General features: G+C 39.5%; 2 protein-coding genes across 2 annotated transcripts in view; one reads left to right on the forward strand and one right to left on the reverse strand.

Annotated features, from left to right (window-relative positions):
* LOC307261398 (putative carboxypeptidase X1) overlaps positions 1-13,658 on the forward strand; it is a 23,348-nt gene extending 9,690 nt beyond the window's left edge. The window contains exons 8-13 of the mRNA XM_080041939.1: positions 8,936-9,132; positions 9,520-9,711; positions 10,945-11,239; positions 11,424-11,563; positions 11,977-12,079; positions 12,623-13,658. Of these exons, the coding sequence (XP_079898065.1) occupies positions 8,936-9,132; positions 9,520-9,711; positions 10,945-11,239; positions 11,424-11,563; positions 11,977-12,079; positions 12,623-12,960 (1,265 nt within the window). The 3' untranslated portion in view covers positions 12,961-13,658. The remainder of the gene's footprint in view (positions 1-8,935; positions 9,133-9,519; positions 9,712-10,944; positions 11,240-11,423; positions 11,564-11,976; positions 12,080-12,622) is intronic.
* Positions 13,659-13,888: 230 nt separating this feature from the next.
* On the reverse strand, positions 13,889-22,763 carry wdr32 (WD repeat domain 32). The gene is made up of 7 exons (XM_080041920.1): positions 22,129-22,763; positions 20,466-20,579; positions 19,931-20,128; positions 19,424-19,626; positions 18,871-18,951; positions 18,470-18,615; positions 13,889-18,073 (listed from the first exon to the last, which is right to left on the reverse strand). The coding sequence occupies exons 1-7, from the start codon at positions 22,593-22,595 to the stop codon at positions 17,699-17,701; spliced, it is 1,584 nt and encodes a 527-aa protein (XP_079898046.1). The 5' UTR covers positions 22,596-22,763; the 3' UTR covers positions 13,889-17,698.
* Between the last annotated feature and the right edge of the window lie 1,393 nt (positions 22,764-24,156).

Genomic DNA, 24,156 nt, shown 5'->3' on the forward strand with positions numbered 1-24,156 from the left:
ATGAGTCCCAAATACCCTCCACATCTTGGGTGAGGTGAGCTAGCCCGGCTCCCATGGTTAAATCTGCTTCTTCCTCATTGGAGTCAATGGAAGCAGGTGGAGACATCTCATCTCCACTGGAAGTTTCAGAAACGACGTCCAGATTTTGTTCGCCCTCCATTTGGACATCAGAAGTTTCATCTACTGATCTAATACTGTCCAGATTTCGGTGCTCGCCAAGGTTGAACTCGGAGGTTTCACCCTCATCTTCCGAGCTATCTGAACTATCGACGTCCAGATTTTGGTCAGCCTCCATTTTTTGGTCATTGGAAGATTCAAGGTGATCTTCCAAGCTGTCTGGGCTGTTAACCCTTATTTCGAACAGCGTCTGAAAAAGACAATTAAACAACGATTAAGAAATGTTTTGATATTAACAAGTTATCACTGAATTAACAGCAATAATTAAAAAAATGTTTTCTACTTTTAAAGGTGCACTATGTAGTTTTAGTGGAGGTGGATTTGTTGACTTTTACAGGGCCTGCAGTTGTTATTGACTGCCTTTTTGCACAAATTACTTATTCATTATCTGGAACCAGTTGACTCCTATATTTTATCAACTGTATCTATTTGTTTGTTTGTGACTGTTATCTGTTTATCACGGGTGTAAACGTTGTCTCGATTCCCTTATATGTCTTGTACTTGTGAAGTTATTGACAATAACGCTGACTTGACTTGACTTGTTTGTTTACAAAAGATATTTAAACTGCAGAGTGACCCTTTAAAGCTGGGGTATATGGTTTCTGATTGGTCAAAGTGTCAGGGAGGGACCATAGGGGAGGGACCAAAGAGAACAAGTGGAGCGGTTGAGGTATTTGGATTCGAATCTCTATCCCAACTGCCATTTTTTTCCCCAAATCCTCCACCCCAGCTTTAATACAGACTTAAATAAATGAATGAAGGACTACTATTACTAATACTCACTTTACAGTCCTCCTCTGGCTGTTGAGAGGAGACATTGAGGGACAGATCAGCTGCAGGAACTTTCTCGGTCTCTGGTTCCAGTTCCTTGTTTTGACCAAAGAACTCCACGACCTCACAGTCAGAGTCAGAGTCCCATCCTGAAGCCTCCTCGGGTCCACTGATCTCCTGGAAGTAAACCGTTCATTTTATATGTTAATTATAGCAATAATGATCACAATCATTTATTTCTATGTGTATTCCTGATGTGAACATCTGTTACTATGGACTGAGGTAACACTGTACAATAAGGCCACATTAATAACTGTTAGTTAAAGCTAAGTAAATGCCTATTAAGCATTAAGTAAGTATTTATGTTTAGTTATTTACTGTTACTTGATGCTTCATTAATTAAAGCTTAGTTAAGCATAAACTCAGCTTAACAGTTAGTTAATGCTTAATTTTGTTATTGAGCATGTATTAACAGTTAGGCAATGCTTAGTTAATGCTTCTTAAGCCTTAATTAAGCATTTACTAACATTTAATCAATGTAGCCTTATTGTAAAGTGTTACCGTCCACGACTGAAATAAATGACTTAATACTCACGTTACAATCCTTCTCAGGGGACAAATCTGAGTAAAGTTTTTCGAAATCAGAATCAAAATCTGAGTCCCATTCTGACGGCATGTGGACCACCTCCTTCGTTCCACAGATTCCCTGGAAGTAAACGGTTTATTTTCAAAGTTTATTTCTGATGTAAAAATGTGATAAACAGGAATGAAATAAATGGCTAATAATTCTAGGGGAGGCAGTGGTGAAGTGTGTAGGGGGCGGTCGACCCTCAACTACAGGGTCGGTGGTTCGATCCCCCGTCTCCCCGTCACATGTCCAAGTGTCCCTGGGCAAAGGGACACTGAACCCTAAATGTCTCCTGATTGTTAGCTTGTACCCTGGTGTTAGCTGCTGCTGCTGCTATCGGTGTATGAATGTGTGTGTGTGAATGGGAATGGAAACAGGGCTCTCTTAAAAAAAAAGTATCCGGTCTCAATGGGATTTACCTTTATAAATAAAGGTGAAGCTGTATTAAAAAAATTAAATTAAAATAATAAATGACTATTTATACTCACGTTACAATCCTCTGATTCGGAATCTGAGTCCCACCCTGAAGGAGTGAGGGCCAACTCCTCGGTTCCACAGATTTCCTGGAAGAAAACAACTTATAGATGCTACGAGGAACTTTTAAATATTTCTGAAACAGAACTTATTTTTCCTCTGATGATCATACATAACATGTATAAGCAAAATGAGACCATCAGTGCAAAGAATGCTATTTCTATATAGTTTTTCTTTATGCCTTTGTCATGGGAAAACTGTTCATACGGACTGAAATAAATGACCAGTAATACTCACGTTACAATCCTCAGGGGACAACGTTGCGTCAACTGTTTGTTCAGCCTTATTCACCCTCACTGAGAAATCCGGAGTCGTCTCTGAAAGACACGGAGAGACACATTTGGAGACAGTCTTGATCAAATCTTGACCTACCTTTGAGTTGCTCTGGATCTCAGAATCGGGGACCAGATTCTTCGTTGCGCAGACCGGATTCGTGGTTCCTCTGCTTGCTGTTGGCTTCGAGGACATTTCATTCTCCTGATTGCACAGGGCGAGTTCCTCCTCAAAAGCAAGTTCCCCCGCTGCTTTTGAACCCTGGAAATAAACGGTTTTTATTTCAAGTTAAAGTTATGTTATCTTTATTATTAGTAAACGTACACAAGGCTACATTGAAATTTGTCTTTTCTCAGATCCCCCTCTCAAGTTACCACACTTTGGAGGGGGTCAGAGCACAGGGTCAGCCATAGTACAGCACCCCCTGGAGCAGTTTGGGGTTAAAGCAGCTACGAGTAACATTTAAATATCTTTTAAACAGCCTCATGTTTCCTCTCATAATCATAAATTACCTTTAACAGCAAACGAGACCATCAGTGCAAAGAAAGACGTTTTTATATAGTTTTTATTGCTGCATTTGATCTGGTCGTACACCCAGTCTGATTTTCGGTTCACGCGTGCATGCTCTATGGTCACATATCCGTATTGGTCACAGATTTCAGTGTGGCGCAGGAACGTGAATTGAGAAGCCTATCCCTCCTGGTGAGGGAAGGGGAGCGGGAGCCTTGTTTGAGACAGTTGTTTGTCGTCATAATGACTGATAACGGGGCTGAACCATAAAAGAAAAAAAAAGAAAATGCAATGAAGAAAAGCTAAAACGGAGATTGATAGTCGGGCGGGAGGGCGTTGCCAAGCAACGTATACACAATTTCACGCAGCGAAACTAGACTGCAGTGTTTACTCCTAAATGAATGAGCGGTAGCCTACTAAAACAAAGTTTACTTTGCCTCACCAGCATCATCAGATGACCATTATTCATCGGAAATAGTCCTTATTTACAACATAAACACATAACCTCATCGTGATACATACTAACTGCCATCTCTCGTTCATTCGCTTTGTGTGAAGACACGGGGACTCGTTCAGCTCCGTGAGAGGTGACAATGCATCAACTCATTTCAATCAGGTGTGTTTAGCACTTACTGGCATTAGTTGATGCTGTGTCACCCATAGACTCACGGAGCCGAAAAGAGTCCGGTGCCCTCACACTTTCAACACACGGACACGCACCATATTGCTTCCTGATTATTTGAATCTTGAACTCCCTGCACGAGCTACAAAACAGCTTCACGACAGCTGGCGTCGTAATAATACTACCGCTTTTGTTCAAAGGTGTCGCCAACGTGCCGACTTACTCGTAGTAGCTTTAAGTGTCAGAAACCATTCCTTGAACAGTGCATGCATTTTTAGACAAAGACATAAGGTCGCTCATCGTCACTAGTTAGCATTTTGCACAGTGGTGACATCAGTGACATCACAACTGTGCAAAATGTAGGGTTAGACAGTGAGACCATAAAACACTCTTTCTGCCTTTTCTCAGGCTAGGATGAACCGATTTCTAAGATTTTTTGCACATTTTACTACATAGGATCTCAGAGTTCAATACACCTTCATATTCCCACGGGTGAAGTATAGGTCTTTAAATAAATGACTGCTATTACTACTCACTTTATGAGTCTCCTCTTGTTGGTGAGAAGTGGGGACAGACTTCTCGGCTGCACAGGTTGTTACTGGTGTAGGAGTTGGTTGAGCCTCCATGTAGTGCTGGAAGAGCTCCTCTACTTCCTCTGGCTGCATGGGGCTCTGAGGGGCCGGGGAAGGAGGGCACACAGCGGGGGCCTTGTCCTCCATAGAAACATCACAGGGATCCTCACCAATCAACTCGCTGATCCCCCTCATCTCTGCCTCAAGGTCCAGCTCATTTGTATTGGCATTCTGTTGGAATGAAAGTGGAATATTGTTAAAGGAATACTTCACCCATACGGAATAGGCGTTCTATCATTATAAAATCGCTATTATAATATAATGAATGAGGTTTTTCTTCCCTCAGTCTTTCCTCAGTCTTCCCTTGGCCCTGCTGTCCTGTTAATCCTTACCCTACATTTTACCATGTGTGACGTCACACATGGGCAAATGTAGGGTTAGACAGTGAGACCATAAACCACTCTTTCTGCCTTTTCTCAGGCTAGGATATACCAATTTCTTAAATGTTTGCACATTTATACTACATAGGATCTCAGAGTTCAATACACCTTTATATTTCCACCGGTGAAGTGGTCTTTAAGTTAAGTTAAGTTAAGTTATCTGTATTAGTCAATTTACACAAGGCACATTGAAATTCAAAAAATTAGACTGTTTCAGAAATATTAAAAAGTTCCTAGTAGCACCTTTTTATAAACACACTTTACTTTAAGTAAACAAATAAATTACCAGAATGTCGGAGTTGGTTGCATTTCTTGAGGATTTCTTTGTTCTTTTCTTAGAGACTTCTGACTCCATTTCCACTTTAGTGGGAAATATCGGAGGAAGAACGAGTCTGGGTTTCTGTTTGGGGAAGAGGTTGAAAATTGTAAGAAGTAGTTATCACACTTGATATGGTTATCTGTCTGTCTGTCTGTCTGTCTGTCTGTCTGTCTGTCTGTCTGTCTGTCTAGCTGAGTATTACTGTACCTCTGTCAGTTGAGATGTCTGCACCGGATGTATCGGAGGCAGAGAGAGTCTGTGATTCTGTGGGGAAAGAAATTGAACACTGTAAGATATAGTTTTCACTTGATATGATCTGTCTGTCTGTCTGTCTGTCTGTCTGTCTGTCTGTCTGTCTGTCTACTGTATTTAGTTAGTTATTTGATAAATACTGTACCTCTGTCAGTTCAGACATCTTTAATGTTGTCTTCCTTGAAGTCTTTGTCAATATTTTTGCCTCATTTTTCAATTCCGGCAGAGAGAATCTGTGATACTGTTGGGAAAAAGTAAAACCCTATAAGATGCACTTTCCACACTTGATATGATCTATCTATCTATCTATCTATCTATCTATCTATCTATCTATCTATCTATCTATCTATCTATCTATCTATCTATCTATCTATCTATCTATCTATCTATCTATCTATCTATCTATCTATCTATCTATCTATCTATCTATCTATCTATCTATCTATCTATCTATCTATCTATCTATCTATCTATCTATCTATCTATCTATCTATCTATCTATCTATCTATCTGTCTGTCTGTCTGTCCGTCCGTCCGTCCGTCCGTCCGTCCGTCCGTCCGTCCGTCCGTCCGTCCGTCCGTCCGTCTGTCTGTCTGTCTGTCTGTCTGTCTGTCTATCTATCTATCTATCTATCTATCTATCTATCTATCTAGTTAGTAGATTAATACTGTACCTCTATCAGTTCAGACATCTCCAGTTCTTTCTTCTGAGATGTCTTGACCTGAGTAAATATTCGTCTCATTTTTTCGGCGTCATTTCCCAATCTCGATGGGTTTATATGAGGCAGAGTGAGACTGGGACTGGGAGGCTGTTGGAATAACAATTGAAAACCGTAAGATGTACTTTACACACTTGATAAGACCGAACAAACATTAATTTTGACTATAAGGCTAAAATAAATCTTACAAACAGTGCATTGGATTTAAAAACTGGTCATTTGTTTTTGTATGTAAACTCAATTTCTAAGCAATAACTAATAACTATAGCTGTGAAATCAATGTAACACAATGAAAACTACTAAATTCCCCTTTTATATTTAGTTTAGTAGGAGTATAAAGTAGTCTGAAATGGGGAAAAATACTTAAAAAAACACAAAAAGTCTAAATTTTCGGCTATGTAAACTCAATTTCTGAGCAATAACGAATAACTATAGCTCTGAAATCAATTAAACTTAATCAAAACTATTATATTCCCCTTTTGTATTTAGTTTAGTAGGAGTTTAAAGTAGTCTCATTGTCTAAAATGGGAAAAATACTTAGAAAACACTCAAAAAATTGAAAAAAATTAGTAGTCTAAAATGGTAAAAACACAAAAAAAAACTAAAAAGTCTAACATTTTACTCAAATACTGCACTTTTCCCATGTAAAAGTACATGTAGTTAGTTGATAGATTAGTTTACACTGTACCTCTGTCGTGAGTGTAGGCGTCCTAATCATGTTAGGGTTCATCATTCTCTGTCTTCTTTGCAGTAGAGACATGTTTGTTTAGGCTTCAGTTTCTTCTTCTTGATGAGTTTGAGGAGCTTGTGTTGCTCTGCTGCTTACCAGTTGAAGGTCCAGGACTGAAATGAAGCTTTTTCCTCCTCAAAATTATGACATCACACAGTTCCATTACACCGTCAGTATTCTAATTTATGCGCTTGATGTCATTTTAGAACAGTAGTATTCTAATTTATGCGCATGATGTCATTTTAGAACAGTAGTATTCTAATTTATGTGCATGATGTAAGTGAGTGTTCTAGAATACACAAACTCAGGGGAAAATAATGGCTTCCTAAATACTTGTGAGGACCTTCATTGACATAGTTTTTATTTAACCTTTATTTACCCAGGAAAAGTCTCAATGAGAGTCCTGGTCAAGACAGGCAGCAGCACAGTTTCAAAGTTACAGACAATCATTTAAAAACAACAGAGAACATATAAATAGGGTCACAGTCAGAACATTATCAAATGTACAGACAGAAGAGTAAGATGCATTCCCTAGCTAGCCCCTTACCCTAACCCCATTGGCCCATTTTACCCGATGGCCCACTATAGCTGATATCACCTTAAAACAGCAGCTGTTCGACTGTCATTGACACACTTCTGGATACGGGATGGGAAGTGGATTATAAGGCTGCCTGACTGACTGGCTCATTCTGATATTGCATGAGCCTGGGTGGTTATCACAGTGAGGCTCCTTCTGTTCAGTTTAAGATGGATGATGTGTATGATAAACTATAATGTAGTATCAATTTAGAATCATTATATCCCTCCATTCTTAGGTGGAGTCAGCGATTCTGGGGAAAGCTTGTTGTCAAAATCACTTTTCGTGGGGCGCCCTTAGCTCAGTTGGTAGGGCGTCCCCCCCCCCCCCATGGGCCTCGGCCAGCAGCGGACGCGGGTTCGATTCCAGCCCGCGGTCGTTCTCTGCATGTCACTCCCCTCTCTGCCCCATTTCAACTCTGTCTCTACGCTATCAATAAAGCATAAAGAAATGCCCAAAAAATATCTTTAAAAAAATATATCACTTTTCGTCAAAATCAGTATATATCTCCTTACGATCTGCTACCTGCCTGTGTGTGTGCTGAAAAAGATTCCATTGTTAATAGACAACCTAGGCTCTGTAAACAGGTATGTAATCGGTGTTCACTGATTTTGACAACTTGATTTTGACAACAAGCATGTTTGCATTGAAAAGTTTTTGTGTGGACAGCGTAAATTATATATTTAATCACAAAATAGATTTGTGTTTATTTGTTACAGTAATATTAAGACCGAGTCGACCCCAAAGAGGGAAGCTCAGTTTAAAGAGAGAGAGAGAATCTGACAGAGTTTAGTCTGGATTACGAGGCTTCCCCTGTGATCCTATGATCCCTTTGTGTTCCGTGTCACAACTGGTGAGGGGCCCCGACATGTTCACTACATCTCCCCGCTATGCTCCTGTCAATGTAAATGTAATGTCTTCACTTAGAAGGTTTTACAGAGAAATGTTGAAGCTGTGAGGTTGTGAACTTTGCACTTATGTTCAGAATAGGCAACCATTGCATTATCTCCCGTGTATTGTTCTTCATCCTATACTGTATAAATTAATAGAGATTCCAATACAGTTATATAGGTTAACACAGGGGCTAGAGGCAAAATGACAAAGGCAAAAGGTTAGGGTTAGAGGGTTAGGGCTATAGTTATTTTGCCTTTCTATCACATATTGATAGAAATACTAGATAGATAGATAGATAGATAGATAGATAGATAGATAGATAGATAGATAGATAGATAGATAGATAGATAGATAGATAGATAGATAGATAGATAGATAGATAGATAGATAGATAGATCGATAGATAGATAGATAGATAGATAGATAGATAGAGATAGATAGATAGATAGATAGATAGATAGATAGATAGATAGATAGATAGATAGATAGATAGATAGATAGATAGATAGATAGATAGATAGATAGATAGATAGATAGATAGATAGATAGATAAATAGATAGATAGATAGAAAGATAGATAGATAGATAGATAGATAGATAGATAGATAGATAGATAGATAGATAGATAGATAGATAGATAGATAGATAGATAGATAGATAGATAGATAGATAGATAGATAGATAGATAGATAGATAGATAGATAGATAGATAGATAGATAGATAGATAGATAGATAGATAGATAGATAGATAGATAGATACATAGTTGTACAGCACCACTCCAACTAGCAGCATTTAAAAGTGCATACAAAGGTTGTAAGTACGTACTTTAAGTTGATGTCGACCTAGATCCAAATCCCTTTCAAATGTATCACCTGGCACAGTAAAGTGAGGCTATTCAACTTTTCCTTTTGGCAGGTGAGCCGGAGTTTCGCTACGTGGCGGGGATGCACGGTAACGAGGTGCTGGGAAGAGAGCTGGTCCTGAACCTCATGCAGTATCTGTGCAAAGAATACAAGAAGGGAAACGAACGCATCGTTAAGCTGGTGACAGAGACACGCATCCACCTCCTGCCCTCCATGAACCCAGACGGATATGAAATAGCTTATGAGAAGGTGGGTCAAGTTAAAGGGACTCTGTGTAGAAGTAAGAGAAAGGAATGTCAGCACAACAGCTTAAATCTCTGAAGACAATTCTTATTATGCAAAGACACAACATTTCAATCAACAATCGGGTCAAAATGTTTTGTCATGCATAGTTAAATTGTCCTCTGGGTTGTGAGCTGATGTGCAGACTTTTTATTTTATTTTAACGCTTATTTTTATCCTGCACCAGCCACTTGTGCATAGCATGGACCACCTGCACATACAATGCAAGTGGTCCACAGTGGCATTTTGTACTAGATGGTTATGGCATTGTTCCATATGAACTGGTATGCATTAATTATTCTTATACCGTCCATCTTGATTACTTGTTCTCTTTCTGGGTGATGTGCTGTAAAGGGCTCAGAACTGGCGGGCTGGGCAGAGGGACGGTTCACCCACGAATGGATCGACCTGAATCATAACTTCCCCGACCTGAACAACATCATGTGGAGAGCTGAAGAGAGGGCCGAAGAAAGGGGTGAAGATAAATCCAAAGTGCCCAACCACTACATCCCCATGCCAGAGTACTACACTCAAGAGGACGCCACGGTAACTACATGCTGATTTGTTTTTATGATACAAGACTAAAGCAGTGGTAGAATAGGTATGGATTTTATTGACTGAAGTAAAAGTGCTAAAACTACAGTAAAATTATAATGACCAGTGTTATTCTATTATATCTGATGTTTACGGATGTATGAACTCATTTGAACTCCTTTATAAACTGTTGGCTAGTTTAATCTACATCAATGCATCATATTCATAGATAGTAGATCATATATATCATCTATAAGATCATCATATGTTTGTAGCTCTAAAAGTCAAGAAAAACAGCAATTTTTGTTTAGTGTAGTGGAACAACAAGTACAATATTTGCCTTTGAGATGTAGTGGAGTGGAAGTATAATGTTGCATGAAATGGAAATACTCAATTAGGTACAAGTATATAGAATTTGCCTCTGGAACAAGGTCATGATCCACATGGTATTTCTGAACAAGTTCCTTACTTTGGCGTCATCTAGTGGTATAGTAGAGTAAGACAGTTAACTTTCCTGTATATAAAACTAATAACAGACAAAACCCTAACCCTGATGTATCAAATATGAGAAATTAATTAATATACTTTTTAAATGTGAAGGAAATAGCCTACAAATGACTGCAACAAAGAAGCCTTTACCAAAGGGACCGGCTACTTTTTAAAGGGTGACACGTATTGCAGTGTAAATGTAGGTCACACTGGAAAAATAGTTTTGGAGTTTGGTGTGTGGACAGTTTTAGAAAAAGGGCAAATGTTTCCCCTCTAGTGGCATGCAAGCCTCCAATAAGGAAGTCACTGCAGAGCCAACAGGACTGAAGGTTTCCTGCAGGATGAGTATCAACACGCAATGTTTGGTATCAGTTTGGTAACATACCAGATATACTGGAAAAACATATCACCAATCTTTAATAATCACTTAAAAAAGTATTATTTTTCTATGTTCATAAAAAAAACTAACAAGGCAATACAAAAATCTATAGATTAAGTACTGAAAAAAAAGTATTATTTTTTGATTTGACTAGTTTGTCTTTCTATCTACAAGTTACATTTCCAGCTTTAAATCGGGCATACAGTGCTTTGAAGAAGATAGTTTTTGGAGAACCTAGAATTTAAAACCATCACACCAAAAGTCCACATATCAATACATTTACACTTCAAATATTATAAAACACATGATAACTTCACTTCTAATCAACATAATAAAATGTCTACAAAGTGACTAACCCAGCATGTATGTCCCTCCAGGTGGCCCCAGTGACCCGGGCTGTGATCAGCTGGATGCAGGACATCCCGTTTGTGCTCAGTGCAAACCTCCACGGGGGAGAGCTGGTGGTGACATACCCGTACGACTGCACCCGAGACTGGTCCCCCAAAGAGGACACCCCCACCGCCGACAACGCTTTCTTCCGCTGGCTGGCGACTGTCTACGCCTCAACCAACCTGGTGATGGCAAACCCAGACCGACGCATATGCCACTACGAGGACTTCCAGGCTCACAACAATATCATCAACGGAGGAGCCTGGCACACCGTACCCGGCAGTGAGTCCACTCTGTTAGGATTAGCTATCTGAGAAAATGTGGCATTTTTGCATAAGGAGGCATGAGGCTGTTGTAAAACAAACAGCACTTCTAAATATTAAATAAAATAAATCTGAAGCTAAATATTCCTCCCATATCCCTGACCCTCTAACATATATTTTACCCTCATATGTCTTTCCTGCAGGTATGAATGACTTCAGCTACCTGCACACCAACTGCTTTGAGGTGACGGTGGAGCTGTCCTGTGATAAGTTCCCTCACGTCAGCGAGCTTCCTGCAGAGTGGGAGAACAACAAGGAGTCTCTGCTAATCTACATGGAGCAGGTCCGTCTGCACACAGAGAATCACACAAGTTCAAGTTTTAAGTTAACATTTTTATTTATTTTTTTAAATCTAAAGCTAATTTTAATATAATACACACTAGACCCGTTCGAAAAGGGATAATAAGAAGCTCGAGCTTATCAAGTCCTACTTCTATTCTTCACCATGAAGAAGTGAAAATTTCCAATAAAATAAAATAAACAGACAATTTTCAATAATACAAAAAAATACTACTCCAATCAAGCAATTAAAAAAATAACGAACAAAAAACAAGCCCCATTAACATCAGTGAGTTTTATATGGGGCTTCCAGTTAAAAATAAGCAAAAAAAAACAGTATTTAAAAAGTCATCAATTCATCAGTTCGATTTAAGTTTAGAATGATTATCACAGTGCAGCATGTTCCTCTCCCCTCAGGTCCACAGAGGCATCAAGGGCGTGATCAGGGACAAGATGACCAGGAAAGGAATCGCAGACGCTATAGTCAAAGTGGAGGACCACGAGCATGACATACGATCAGGTCAGTCTCACACACTTGATTTATTATTTATCTGGTCTGCGTCTAGCCCAAAATGTTTGGCCAACTTTCCGAGTTGGTGGGGGTGCCCTTAGCTCAGTTGGTAGAGCGTCCCCCCCATGGGCCTCGGCCAGCAGCGGACCCGGGTTCGATTCCAGCCCGCGGTCGTTCTCTGCATGTCACTCCCCTCTCTGCCCCATTTCAACTCTGTCTCTACACTATCAATAAAGCATAAAAATGCCTAAAAAAATATCTTAAAAAAAAAAAAAAAAAAAGGGTTCTGGCATAAGTGGCCATGGAAGATTTTTCCCATTATTCCGACATTACATGAATGCAGCATCAGTCTCTCAACCAGCATGAGTCCAACATGCTCATGGATTAGCTTGCATTTTACTGTTTAACAAAATAATTGCTGACATTATGGAAGTTCATTAACTTAATCATCACAGAAATGTGTCTCTCAGGAATTTCATATACATTTTCTTTGCAGTAGGATAAACAAAATTGTTGTTTCTAACTTCACCTCGTTTTTCTTAATGTCCTCAGCTGCTGACGGGGACTACTGGCGCCTGATGAACCCTGGCGAGTACAAGGTGGTGGTCTGGGCCGTGGGTTACTTCCCCTCCATGCGTCGCTGTCGTGTTGGGAATGAGCCTCACGCCACTATCTGTGACTTCGCTCTGACCAAAACGCCCATGGAGAGACTCATAGAGATCCGCGCCAAAGGAGGCAAAATCCCCCAGGACCTGCAGTTACGTCTACGCGCTTTAAGAGTCCGAAAACTCAGAGCGTCGACCAAGACCTTAAACCAACGCAGGGAGAGTCACCGGAGACGCGAGCAGGCCAGGAAAGCCCGGACAACAGAGGCACCGAAAAAGGGCTGAAGGGGAGCTAGGGAGATGAGCTGGAATCTGGATCATAGGTGGAAGAAGATTGGTTTTGAAAACTGACCTCTAGGGACGGTGAAATGTTTTCACTATAGGGCCCTATTAAAAGGGTCGGTTCACCCGTTTTACAATAATATGATTTTCTACATATAGCCCCAGTGATATTAAGACATAGCCTACTAGTCTATTACGTCATACAGAAGGTTATTGGGGCCAGGGGTGTGGACATTTTTAAATTTTTTTCCCCCTTAATGCACAAAAGTCAAAAATGTCAAGAATTTTCCATTTCGTAAATAAATAAGAAATGTCAACATTAAAGCTGACATTTTAAGATTGAAGTCGATATTTTGACACTACATCAAACTGCCTGCATATGACTGCCTCAACAAAATGCCTTGTTACAAAATTCAAATGACATAAACAAGTTACAGACATTTTTGAAGAATATTGGACATCTTCACACTGCTGGACATCCTTGACTGATACACTTCAAATTAACTTTTTTTTTTATCACATTATAGCTGATGATGCTGTAGTGTTTGATGCTTATCTCTATGACGACTGAGTTAAGGATTTTGACTGTCAGCTGGTCTGATATGTGACAACATTTTTTCTAACATTGTTTTATTTGTTTGACTGAAGTCCAGGAGGACATTTTGAAACTCTGAAATAAATATCACTTACGTGTGTTGTTATCTATGTTCTAGTGTCTAAATTTGTAAAGTGAAGAAAAAAAACTGCCTGGTAATGAAAGAATACTGCCAGAGCATTGTGTGTCACTGCCTACTAGTGGTCAATTTTAAGCACTTCATGTGTGGAATTTTAATACTGGAAAAAAATGAATGTCAAACACCAAACAGTGAGTCAACAGTGCAAAAGAAGCTAACTTTTTATTTTATTTCAGTGATAATAAGTACCATTTTTAGTATCATTGTTGGGATCACTTGCAGTTTGTAGCCATTTAGGAAACAACAGAACAGTTCAACATGTCTTCGTCATGGCGACAAGGTGAACAGGTCACCATAACAACATTCAATTATTCAATAATACTTTAAAACCTTAAACAGGACGGACAGAGTGAAAGGAAGGAACACATGTCATTATTAAATGAACCTGGATTTTTTTTGTTTTGTTGCTATTCCTGAAATGAAAATGGCAGATAAGACACTTTTCTCCAAAAGAGCTTGTGAATATAAAGTGAAAGACCTTTGTTAGTGGAAAAACCAAAATTTTGAGCTGCTAACTGAGGTACAAAGTGTTGAAAAAAGCATCCTCCGTGACATACAGACCACCGACATCACATCTTAATCTTTTCACCTCAAAATCTTAGTTGATTTCTTGTATTAAGCATGTTTTCTGTTTTCAAACTGGTTCTGGGGAAAACGATGACGAAACATTCTGTTGTACGGTTAGCTAGATATTTATACCACTTTAAATTGTAAATGGTTATTGTTATGGAATATTTTTTATGAAGTTAAAAGTAATCTAAGACACTCATAATACGTCAATCTCACACTTTCGGCCTTTATCTTCGTCTTAGACAAAGTAACTAACTAATGTCTTAAGGCCATTAGTGTGATATTTACTTATGAGTGTGTAATATTTACCTTTAACTTACTGAAAGAAAACCAGTTATATCCTGGACTATTCCTTTATTGTGTGGTTGTGGAGACTCTAGGAAAGTTTACTGGTTTCAGGCAGGAAAATGGTACATAACCAAACATAAAACGGGTTTCCACGTTAGATTAGATTGTATAGGGATTAAATGAGAAATCAGGTGTTAATGAGGGACCTTTAAAAAGTGCAGGAAAAGCTAACTGGCTAATGATTAAACAATCAGTTAATCAGTGTTAAAAAAATAAATAAAAAATCAGTAAATTTTTTTTTAAAGTGTAATCTTTTGACACATGTAAAGAACACATTTGTTTTAAATCCACACTAGCAGATGTCCATCTTCAAGTCCTCAGCTCATATCTCACTACAGAGCAGAAGCAAAAAATAAAAACAATTTGGCATCCAACAGCTCCAAATTAATCTTCATTAAAGGCCAGTATGCATAGTAGTATATAAGCTAATGCCTGTCGTTTTATTTTACTGTAACATCTATTCTGCAGTCACTCAGTTAGTAAATCTAGTGTAACCAGTTCACATTGAGGTTAGGTAACTAACATCCAAGAGTGTGCTTTGCTCTTACAACAGCAGCAGTAGCTACTATACTAAACTGGTTGAACACAAGACAAAGCATTGCAGAGAGTAAGAACAGTCTAAACAATTCAAATCGCTTCAAAACATGATTGACGACCAATATGAAATGATGAAGATGATGTGGATCAAAACTATCTTCAAAATCAACAAAATTAGGCAAAAAAAAACAAGTTTCTTGGCAACGATTTCACCTTATAGAAGATCAAACGAACAACACAGAAGCAACTTTTCCTATCAAATATTGTTGTGGACAAGCCGATTTAACCGATAAGGCTGGAAATATTCTAGATATTTTTCTATCTCGGGTTCAATAAACCACTTGAAAACACCCCAAATAACCTTGAACTGATTCTACTAATTAGCATTGTTTCAATTGTTATCAGAAGTCAATGAGACGCTCAGTTGCACTGGCAGACATGTTCCTTCATTACTATAAACTGTAGTTTGTCTGTATTAATACTGTATACACTTCCTAGCTGCTGTAAATACTCACTGGAACATTTATTGTGTATCACTCCACGACTGAAAGTAGTCCCAAACAAACCCAATATCCACATGTATAATGTGTGTTAAAACCTGCAATGGCCAGATGTTTCTAGAAATGTTCACCAAAAAGTTGTTTTGTTTTCCTAAAGACTTAGTAGACTCAGTAGGAACCATTGGACTGCCTCACAAAAGTACGAAAGTCAGACCGCCTTGCTCTGTGTAAAAAAAATAAACAGAATACTGCCAGCCTTATCTTTAAGGGAGGAACTATGTAATTCTAAATATTTTCTTTGCAAAAGTATGACAATCTTGAACAAGTGGAAGGCGGATCTGGTAAAATTCAGCGTGGGATACTTTCCTAAACGGAGCTTTTCTATTTCCCAGACAGCATGAAGTGTCCACTCACAGGCTTAAGATACAAATACACAAACTGTGAAAGGAAATTATTTCTGTAGCTTGTCCTAAAGTGGCAGAAGATTATTAGGGCCATGGAGGAGAAAAAGAAATTACAGGAGGAAGCTTTTTTATTTTTACATTGCACATCGAGAATTAACTTGAAATACAATTTTGTTAATAAAGTGTTTTAATGACGTTGTGTTATTGTTTGAATTTTGATTGTGTCAAAAACGTTCCAACTTCAACACAGTGTCGAACTGTTACACTTTTATTTTTTTTTACAACATAACAACTTTTTTCTCGGAGTGCATAATAATATAATAATAAAAAAAATCGAGACTACTCCACTCGTTTTTTTCTCTCACTCCAGTGGCCCCTACAACTCTCTTCCATATAAAGTGGCCCTAACAATAACAATGGCAAAAAAGTGACCGTAGAATCAAACCAATCAAACACCGTGAACAGGTTAGTGCCGACAATACTAGACCAAAAAAAACCCTAAAATTCTAAACCACGGGAAAACAAGGTGGTGATAGAAAACGAAAAAAAGGAAAGGTAGTTAAAAGGGTTGAAGGCATTGATGATGAGGTCATTAAAGTGGGTGTGTGTATGTGTGTGTGTGTGGGGGGTGGGGAGGGTTCAAAGTTCAGATTGTTTGAGCAGAGAAGCAGCACCTATAGAGAAAAAAGGCATGAGCAGAGTGATTCTTGTTTGTCCCGTTAGAATGAATGGATTAATATTTATTCTTCTGTTTGTTAGCGTTCCTTAGTGTTTTTGTTTTTATTTGTCCCCGAGACGGCAACATGTGGATGTCCCGAGTCTCAAGAAGAAGTCAACGTTTTTCTACTGCTGTTATTACAGAAGAAAATTAATCTTTTAGTATGAAAAAGAGCCACAGAGTCCAGTTTTCTGTTGCATTTCCTCAAAATCTTCCATTTTCAAATTGAATTTTTCTTGGAAGTTCATGGCAAGAGAGGCTGAAAGTTTGCATCCATCACTGCTTCAAGTGGCCACAGCTCCTTCTTTATTTAAAATTTGATTTTTCCAAGTCAGCTGACGATTCCCACGTGAAACAAACTCAGTCTGTTTCACAGCTGCAGACCTGGGTCTCGAAGTATGTATATGCTTTAAGGTTTATCCCGGATAAGGTGCCAAATAGGGGGGGGGAGAGGGGGGGAGTTATTTCCATAGAGATTGTCTGGCAGAAGGTCCAGAAAAATCGAAATATTCCATTTTATACAATGACTACCTGAACTATCTGGCCGCAGCTAATGCCACCAATCTGTTCTACTTGAGCACTTTAAAACAAATGCTATTACAGGTTTTTTCTTGGTTCCTAAAGATTCAGATTGGTTTTCCTTTAATGGTTTAATTTATACCAAAGGATCCCAATAATGCCTTAATAATATTAGCTTTCGTCTTTGCACAACAAAAATCTGCATATCAGATAATAGCAGTGTAAAATCATAGAAAATATGTAGCACGGCTTTTTGAGGCCTTGTACACATTTTTAGATTCGTGCAGGAACCCTAATTAGCGCTTCCCTAATAACAATAATAATATTAATATATGCACTTTTCTGTGTAACTCTCAGTAGCTTTTTCTACCCAGGTCTGCAGTGGATTGTCCCTTCGTCCGCACCTTATGGCTAAAACCTGGGCTGATAAAGTGCGACGCGTCCACTCAAACAGCCCGAGGCCAGCTGGCAGTGTGTGGGGGAGAACTTGGTAGTGAGCACCACGTCGCTGTGTGAGTATATGGAGCGGATCTCCCTCAGTACGCTGGTCTGTACGGGCATACAGTCTATCAGCTCCCCGCAGTTGTCGTCGAAGGCCAGGAGACGCACGCCGTAGCCGTAAGGGGAGCAGATGAGCCGGCCGTCGGGGCTGAAGCACAGCTCTTTGATGTATCCCCGGCCCACGTTAGCCTCCTCGATGTAGTGGGTCAGACGCAGGGAGCAGCGCGGGGACACCAGCGGGCGCGTGGCCGGAGCGCCCTCCTGGAACTCATACACACACGTCCACTGTGAGGAGAGAGAGGGGGGAGAGGTGTTGGGTTAGACCACGTTGACATGCACAGCATATTCTGATTAAGGTCTATATTCCCGTTAAGACACTTTTCCAAAATAACGTCCACTGCAGAGAAAGATGGAGGTGTAGGGTTAGATTTAGTATGTCCCATAAAAAAGGACCTGAAAATATCAATCATGTTGTCGCTGTCACTGGAAAAACACAGGTCTTTGGCCCAGGAACTGCAGTGACAGCAACCAACAGTGTTATATCATTTTCCAGCAGTAGATAAAAACACAGACTAAAATCAATAACTTCTGTTGAATCGATTCTCAACACTTTTTCATATGTGAAAGTGTTTGGAATAGTTCATAACTTGGTAGTTTATTCTGCAGCTACATGCCCCTCACCTCCTGATCGTCCGTGTTGCTGGAGCAGCGGATGAGCGCGGCCCAGCCTTTGGGATGGAGCTGCAGAGACGTGATGCAGTTTCCTCGGTCTCTGTCTCCGGGGATCTCTGGGGTCAGGACCTCCAGGCTGTTCCTGGGAGAAATCCCTGCAGAAAACACGTTAATGTTAGTGAAACAGTTTTTTTTTTTTTTTTTTTGCCTTTTCAAGCTTTATTTGATAGTACAAAGTTGAAATGGGGAGACAGAGAGAGAGAGGGGGGGATGACATGCAGTAAGGGTCCACAGGTTGGATTTGAACCCGCGACCACTGCAACGAGGCCTGAGCCAATACGGTATTGGCTCAGTATTTATCTATATCACTTTAGCAAGAAGAAGTTTAACACTGTGTGAGCGTCTCTGACCTTCTCTATGTGGGTGGATCTTGCTGGAGTCGTTTCCATGGCGAGGAGTTCCAGCCGACCTGGACGCTGACGTGCCTCCATCTACGGAATCACAACAGGGTCAAATATAACAAAACACAGGAAGGCATTTTACAGTTAATTAAGGCAAGAAAACTCTTTTGAGATTTTTGCCTAAATTGCTCCAAAATGTACATTTAGGTCTTTCATTTCTGTTGCTGTCTGTGTATTTCTCTTATACAACCATCTTTAACGGCCATAATCTCAACATTGGTTATTTTTTGAATACTCCCAACTTCTAGAGCCCTTACATCAACTTTCCATAATCAAGCAAAGTTTCATGATGCCATCTATAAGTAAAAAAATGTTTAACCCTATTCCTATGCCTTATACAGAGATAGGCCAATCAGAGTGAAATAACTGCATTCAAATATGAGCATATGTGGCTTTCTTTGTCTTTTATCTGATGAAAATTAATACATTTTCTAATTTTTTTTTAAAGGGTGAAAAAAATATGAGCATTGTTTTTCTACATCCAGACAGACAGGGCTCCTACCTGAGGTGAGGGATGTCCGTCTTGCTCGCAGCATGCGGTAGCTGCCCACCTCCAGGGACTGAGTGAGGTCCAGGTCATGGAGGATGAGCAGGTAGCCTGAGGAGGTGGAGATCAGCATCTTGGAGCAGTCGGGCGTCAGACGCATCCGCATCAGGTAGCGCGTGTGGAAGAACTTTTTGTGCGGGCAGCCGTCCTCTGTGAATCTGTAGGGGGAAAGGACAGTGACAGGAGGCTCACAACAGGCAAAAATTTGATTGAAAAGAAATGTTCATAAATATTTAAAAACTTTTTTTACTGTCTAGACCGTTTGACAGGACTGTGTGGGCGTGGCCATAGCAAATGGTCTTCAAGGAAACAGTCTATTGTTTTTATAGAATTTAAAAATCATCTAAAAAATAACACGTCCTGGGAACATAAAGATACATTCACCTTAAAAATATTCATATTTTTACTAACATTTACTCTACAATACACAGAGAACATATTTATTCTCACACACACACAAACCTGTTTGTGTCCCACGTGATGACGTTGCCGTCAAAGCCAGACGTTACTAGGAGACGTGTGTTGGTGTCGTACTCGATGTTCTTGACCCAGCTGGCGTGGCCGTGCAGCGAGCAAACCTTGGAGTTCAGCTTCCGTAAATCCCACAATGCAATGGTGGTGTCGTCAGAGCAGGTGGCAAACAAACGATTGTCCAAAAACCTGCAGGGAAACAGAAAATCAGCAGGGGAAACTTGTTATTTGTTATTCTCTGCAGAGATGGATCTACATGGCAGCTTTTTCCTTTTGATAGTTTTTTTTAAATACTTGTTTTTTTTTATTGCTATTCCACTACAGCAATATCACATATACACAAATTAAAGCACATAATAAAATAAAAGCAGGAATACAAAACTAAATTTATACTTATATTATGAAAATGATAAATATAATTAAATACATGAAAATATATGGATTGTCCCATTTCCTCCTGTGACCGATTTAGTGGCCCATTCTTTTAGCTTGGGGTGACATCATGTAAACATTGGTCCAAACCTACCTTATGTTGTTGACACAGTCCTCGTGGGCCTCCGTCAGGGTCTTGATGTGTCTGGAGGAGATGGGATCAAACAGAAGGACCTCAGTCTGCTCACAGGCCACAGTCAGCACCGACCTGAAACACAAATCAGACAAAACATATGAGAGGGGGAAGGAACCAATTACATTTCTGTTTGGAAATGTTAAATAACAAATATGGCACAATGGCAAGTTATGATATTCCCCCCCATCAGATTCAGGATGAGAAATGAGAGTTGTAAATGAAAAGCTTTTTTTTTCATTTCATTTAATTTTCATTTATTTATTACGGCTCACGGCCATAGCACATGGCATGGAGCACACAATTCAACTGAAATCATTACAAAACAAAACAATGGTGTACGGCAAGGAAAAACAAAACAAAACAAAACAAAAACATCACTTAAACAATGGCAAAACATTTCTCAAAAAGGCACCTGTTTTAACAATAACCCCTGGCCTACTTGCCCTCAAAAGTGAAATCAATTTGGTCATGGATGGAAAATAAACATAATAATTTGGCAGATACTTTTTTCCTTCTTTAAATTATGTGATTTAGGATCACGTTTGTTTATCTTTTTATTGCATACTAGTTGTGTTTGTATCGTTTTACCAAATGTAAATTGACTAAATAATAAATAGTCTATTGGAAAAAGCTGTTTAATAAACAAACTGATATTTGATTACATTATAGTTTAAATGATTAAAACTCCACTACCTCCCCGAGTGTAATGCAAAAGCAGTATAAGCAAAGTTGTAATACTGTGATAAAAGATAATTAAATCTGTGCCTGGTGTCCCATCTAAATTTAGTTAGTTTACTCATTTTGGCTCCGAGGTGTAGGGGTGCAGAGCTGAGCAGGTTTAACAGAAGCACTTCCACTCTGCAGTAAAGGGCCAAGTGAGTTTTGAGTGGCTGTCACATGAGCCCACCAAACAGAATGTGACCCAGAATGGATGGAGCTTGACCTGGTTGGCTGCAGTATTTACTTCTTAGTTTCATCTGCTGTTGCTGCTTGCTCACAGTGCAGAGGCTTAACACCCTGGGCTGCAGGCTTTCCCAAGTGCAAGTTCTTTATCGTCACATGCACAACAATGTCAGGGAAGTGTGGTCATTACATGCAACAAAAGTTACCTCCAACAATACACCCTCTATGAGAATACAGCCTGAGAAAAATGCTAAAAAGACGGCGTCAAATTTCTTTAAAAAGTGGATGGAAATGTTCTTAATGACAACATTTTTAATAGGAATTTTGGAGAAATGTCAAAAGTCAACATATCGAAAGAAATGTGTTTATTTTACTCAAACACATAAAGTGAAATCAGAGACACTGATCATTTGAAGTCAGTCTGAAAGTGACTGCATACTTTGGGAAACCATAAGGATAATGACGTTTTTAGGACAATGAATAGGTTATGTAAAGAAGTTTTGTTTTGAGTTTGCTTTCAAAAGAAATGCTGATCTAGCTTCACAGATGTGTATGGGAAGCAGTGAGGGTGAATTTGATGATGCAACTCGGGTTCTTTCTAGGCAATTTAGTGCATTAGCATTTAATTCCATGGACGTGGGAAGTGACCCCTGTAAACAACAGTGAAAGGCCTTAAATGTAGACGGTGATATCAATATGTTGATGATGATGGTCTTACCCGTCCGGTGAATACTCCAGATTGAACACAGCTCCGTGTGTCTGCGTGCTGAGGTTGACAGACTCCACAGCGGGGTTCATAGAGCAGTACAGGCTGGTCATATTCCTGAAGTTATCCCTAGCAGGGTCCACAAACACCCCGCGTCTTATCTTCCTATCCTGGATCCAGTTAAACAAGCTATTCCCCTTGATACAGGAGCCCCCGCTAGTGTCTGTCTGTGGCGCGGTTGTCGGTTCACAGGAGGCAGGCTCTCGCTCATCTGCAGCCGGGGACCTCGCACTCTGCCCCGGTAGAACACCACTGCTTCTAGCCGATGTAGGCGACCCACGCGGAGGTATGTCATCTTCCACATCCGATGAGTCGTCGATATCAGCGTCCTCTTCTTTGTCGGAGACGCTGTTTTGGGGCCTGTCCTGCGCCTGCGACTCTTTGGCGTCCTCGCTGTCGCTCTGGTGCTCCGAGCTCATTGTAGCGACCGCGCAGTCCGCCTTTGAGTGTCTGCCAAGCGGCGTGAAAAGTTACAGAGCCCCGGTAGCCTACCGAGCAACAAACCGAGTCTCCCTCCCATTCATAAAGACGCCATGGTGGAGGGTTTTGAGCTGCATTGTTTGTTGCGTTCGTTAGGGGGAATTATATTTTGTTGTCAGGACTTGGCAGCGAGTCAAACTCCACGCGGTTAGATAGCACGCGAGCGGAAGAGAGCACGTTTAGCCTTCAAAATAAACGCGTGAATAACAAATCCTTTTGTTATTCAAAAATATTTGTGATTAATTTGTCCAAGTTCCAAGAGATTCAAGATAGTTCATTTGTCATATGAACACCAATTACAGCAGAAGTCGTTGGCAAAACTGGTATGAAAATGTATAAAAAGGAACATACAAGTGAAGACTTAGATAAACACACACATTACAAAGACAATTTAAAATAGCTTAGAAATAAGTTGTTCATTCAATTGCATTTAACACGCTATAGGCTTACACTCTTGATCCCAATCTTTTAAAATTGTATTGCACTCTTGTTCTATGTTTGTGTTGATTTAGGTCTGGGATTCTTTCTTCAATTGTGTGTTTCTCGAATACATTTGTTTTTTTCTTTTCTTTGTTATGTTGCATTGTTGAAGGGAGGCTGAGACTCAAGAATTTATGTGGCCAACAATGACCAATAAACAATCTTTGAATCTTGAAAGATTTTAAGCTAAAGCAACCAATCGGATGTCCTGTGTTTTCATTCTCGGTAACTTTACCCTTTCCCCCCTCACCAAAACAAATGTAAAATATAAAGAAATGACGAAGTTCCGCTTCCGTATCAACTGTTAGACGCATGCGTAGGTTTGTTGCTGCCATCTGCTGGATACAGTAAGTTGTACGTTTTGTTTCTTTTCTTTTTTTTCTTTTTCTTTGTGTGTATGTATTACATTACCTTATCTATGATGAAGAGAAATACATGTCATGTTAATTATTTGAGAAAGTTAGAGTCTGTTGGGCAAATACCACAGTTATAAACCATTTGGAATTGAGATTCTACACATATAACTACAAATGTATCCCTTTTAATTTTTTTTGTCTATATCCCCAATAAAGGGGTCTTGAAGCCCAAATAAGCTTCTGTGCCCCTGTTCACACACACATTTATTCCACTCTGTGCAACTTAAACAGTTTTTATTTTTTTTAAACAAGAAACATTAGCTGGCCCAATGTCTTCTAAGTGTTATCACATAAACACAAATTAATTCAGGAATATGAAGCACAGAAGCACAAAACTGAAATTCTTGAAACAGGAATGTTACATCGGGATACTCTTCAATACAGGGCCTCAAGATCAGCTGATAATGCAGGTCCAAAGTTAAGTTATTATCATGTCTCTTTCTGTCTCTTTCTAGAGATGCATACTTCCTCTTGACCCACAATGGGGGCTACACAGGTAGTGATCCATCAGTGCCTTCAGGGAAAAATAGCAAAAGTCTTATGCAATTTGATGCCATATATTTGATTTGTGTGGGTATATTGTTATATTGTTAAGACTTTTAAC

The sequence above is a fragment of the Ammodytes marinus genome (assembly GCF_949987685.1).
Source record: "Ammodytes marinus genome assembly, chromosome: 15".
In the NCBI taxonomy this organism is placed as follows: domain Eukaryota; kingdom Metazoa; phylum Chordata; class Actinopteri; order Uranoscopiformes; family Ammodytidae; genus Ammodytes; species Ammodytes marinus.

Bases quoted from the DNA above. Each gene is read 5' to 3' on its own strand.
- wdr32 (XM_080041920.1), bottom strand. From the start codon at position 22,595: ATGAGCTCGGAGCACCAGAGCGACAGCGAGGACGCCAAAGAGTCGCAG. The intron at 20,580-22,128 runs GTAAGACCATCA...TTTGTGTTTCAG, and splicing joins CTGGAGTATTCACCGGACGG to GTCGGTGCTGACTGTGGCCT. The intron at 18,952-19,423 runs GTAGGAGCCCTG...GTGATTCCGTAG, and splicing joins ACGGACATCCCTCACCTCAG to ATGGAGGCACGTCAGCGTCC.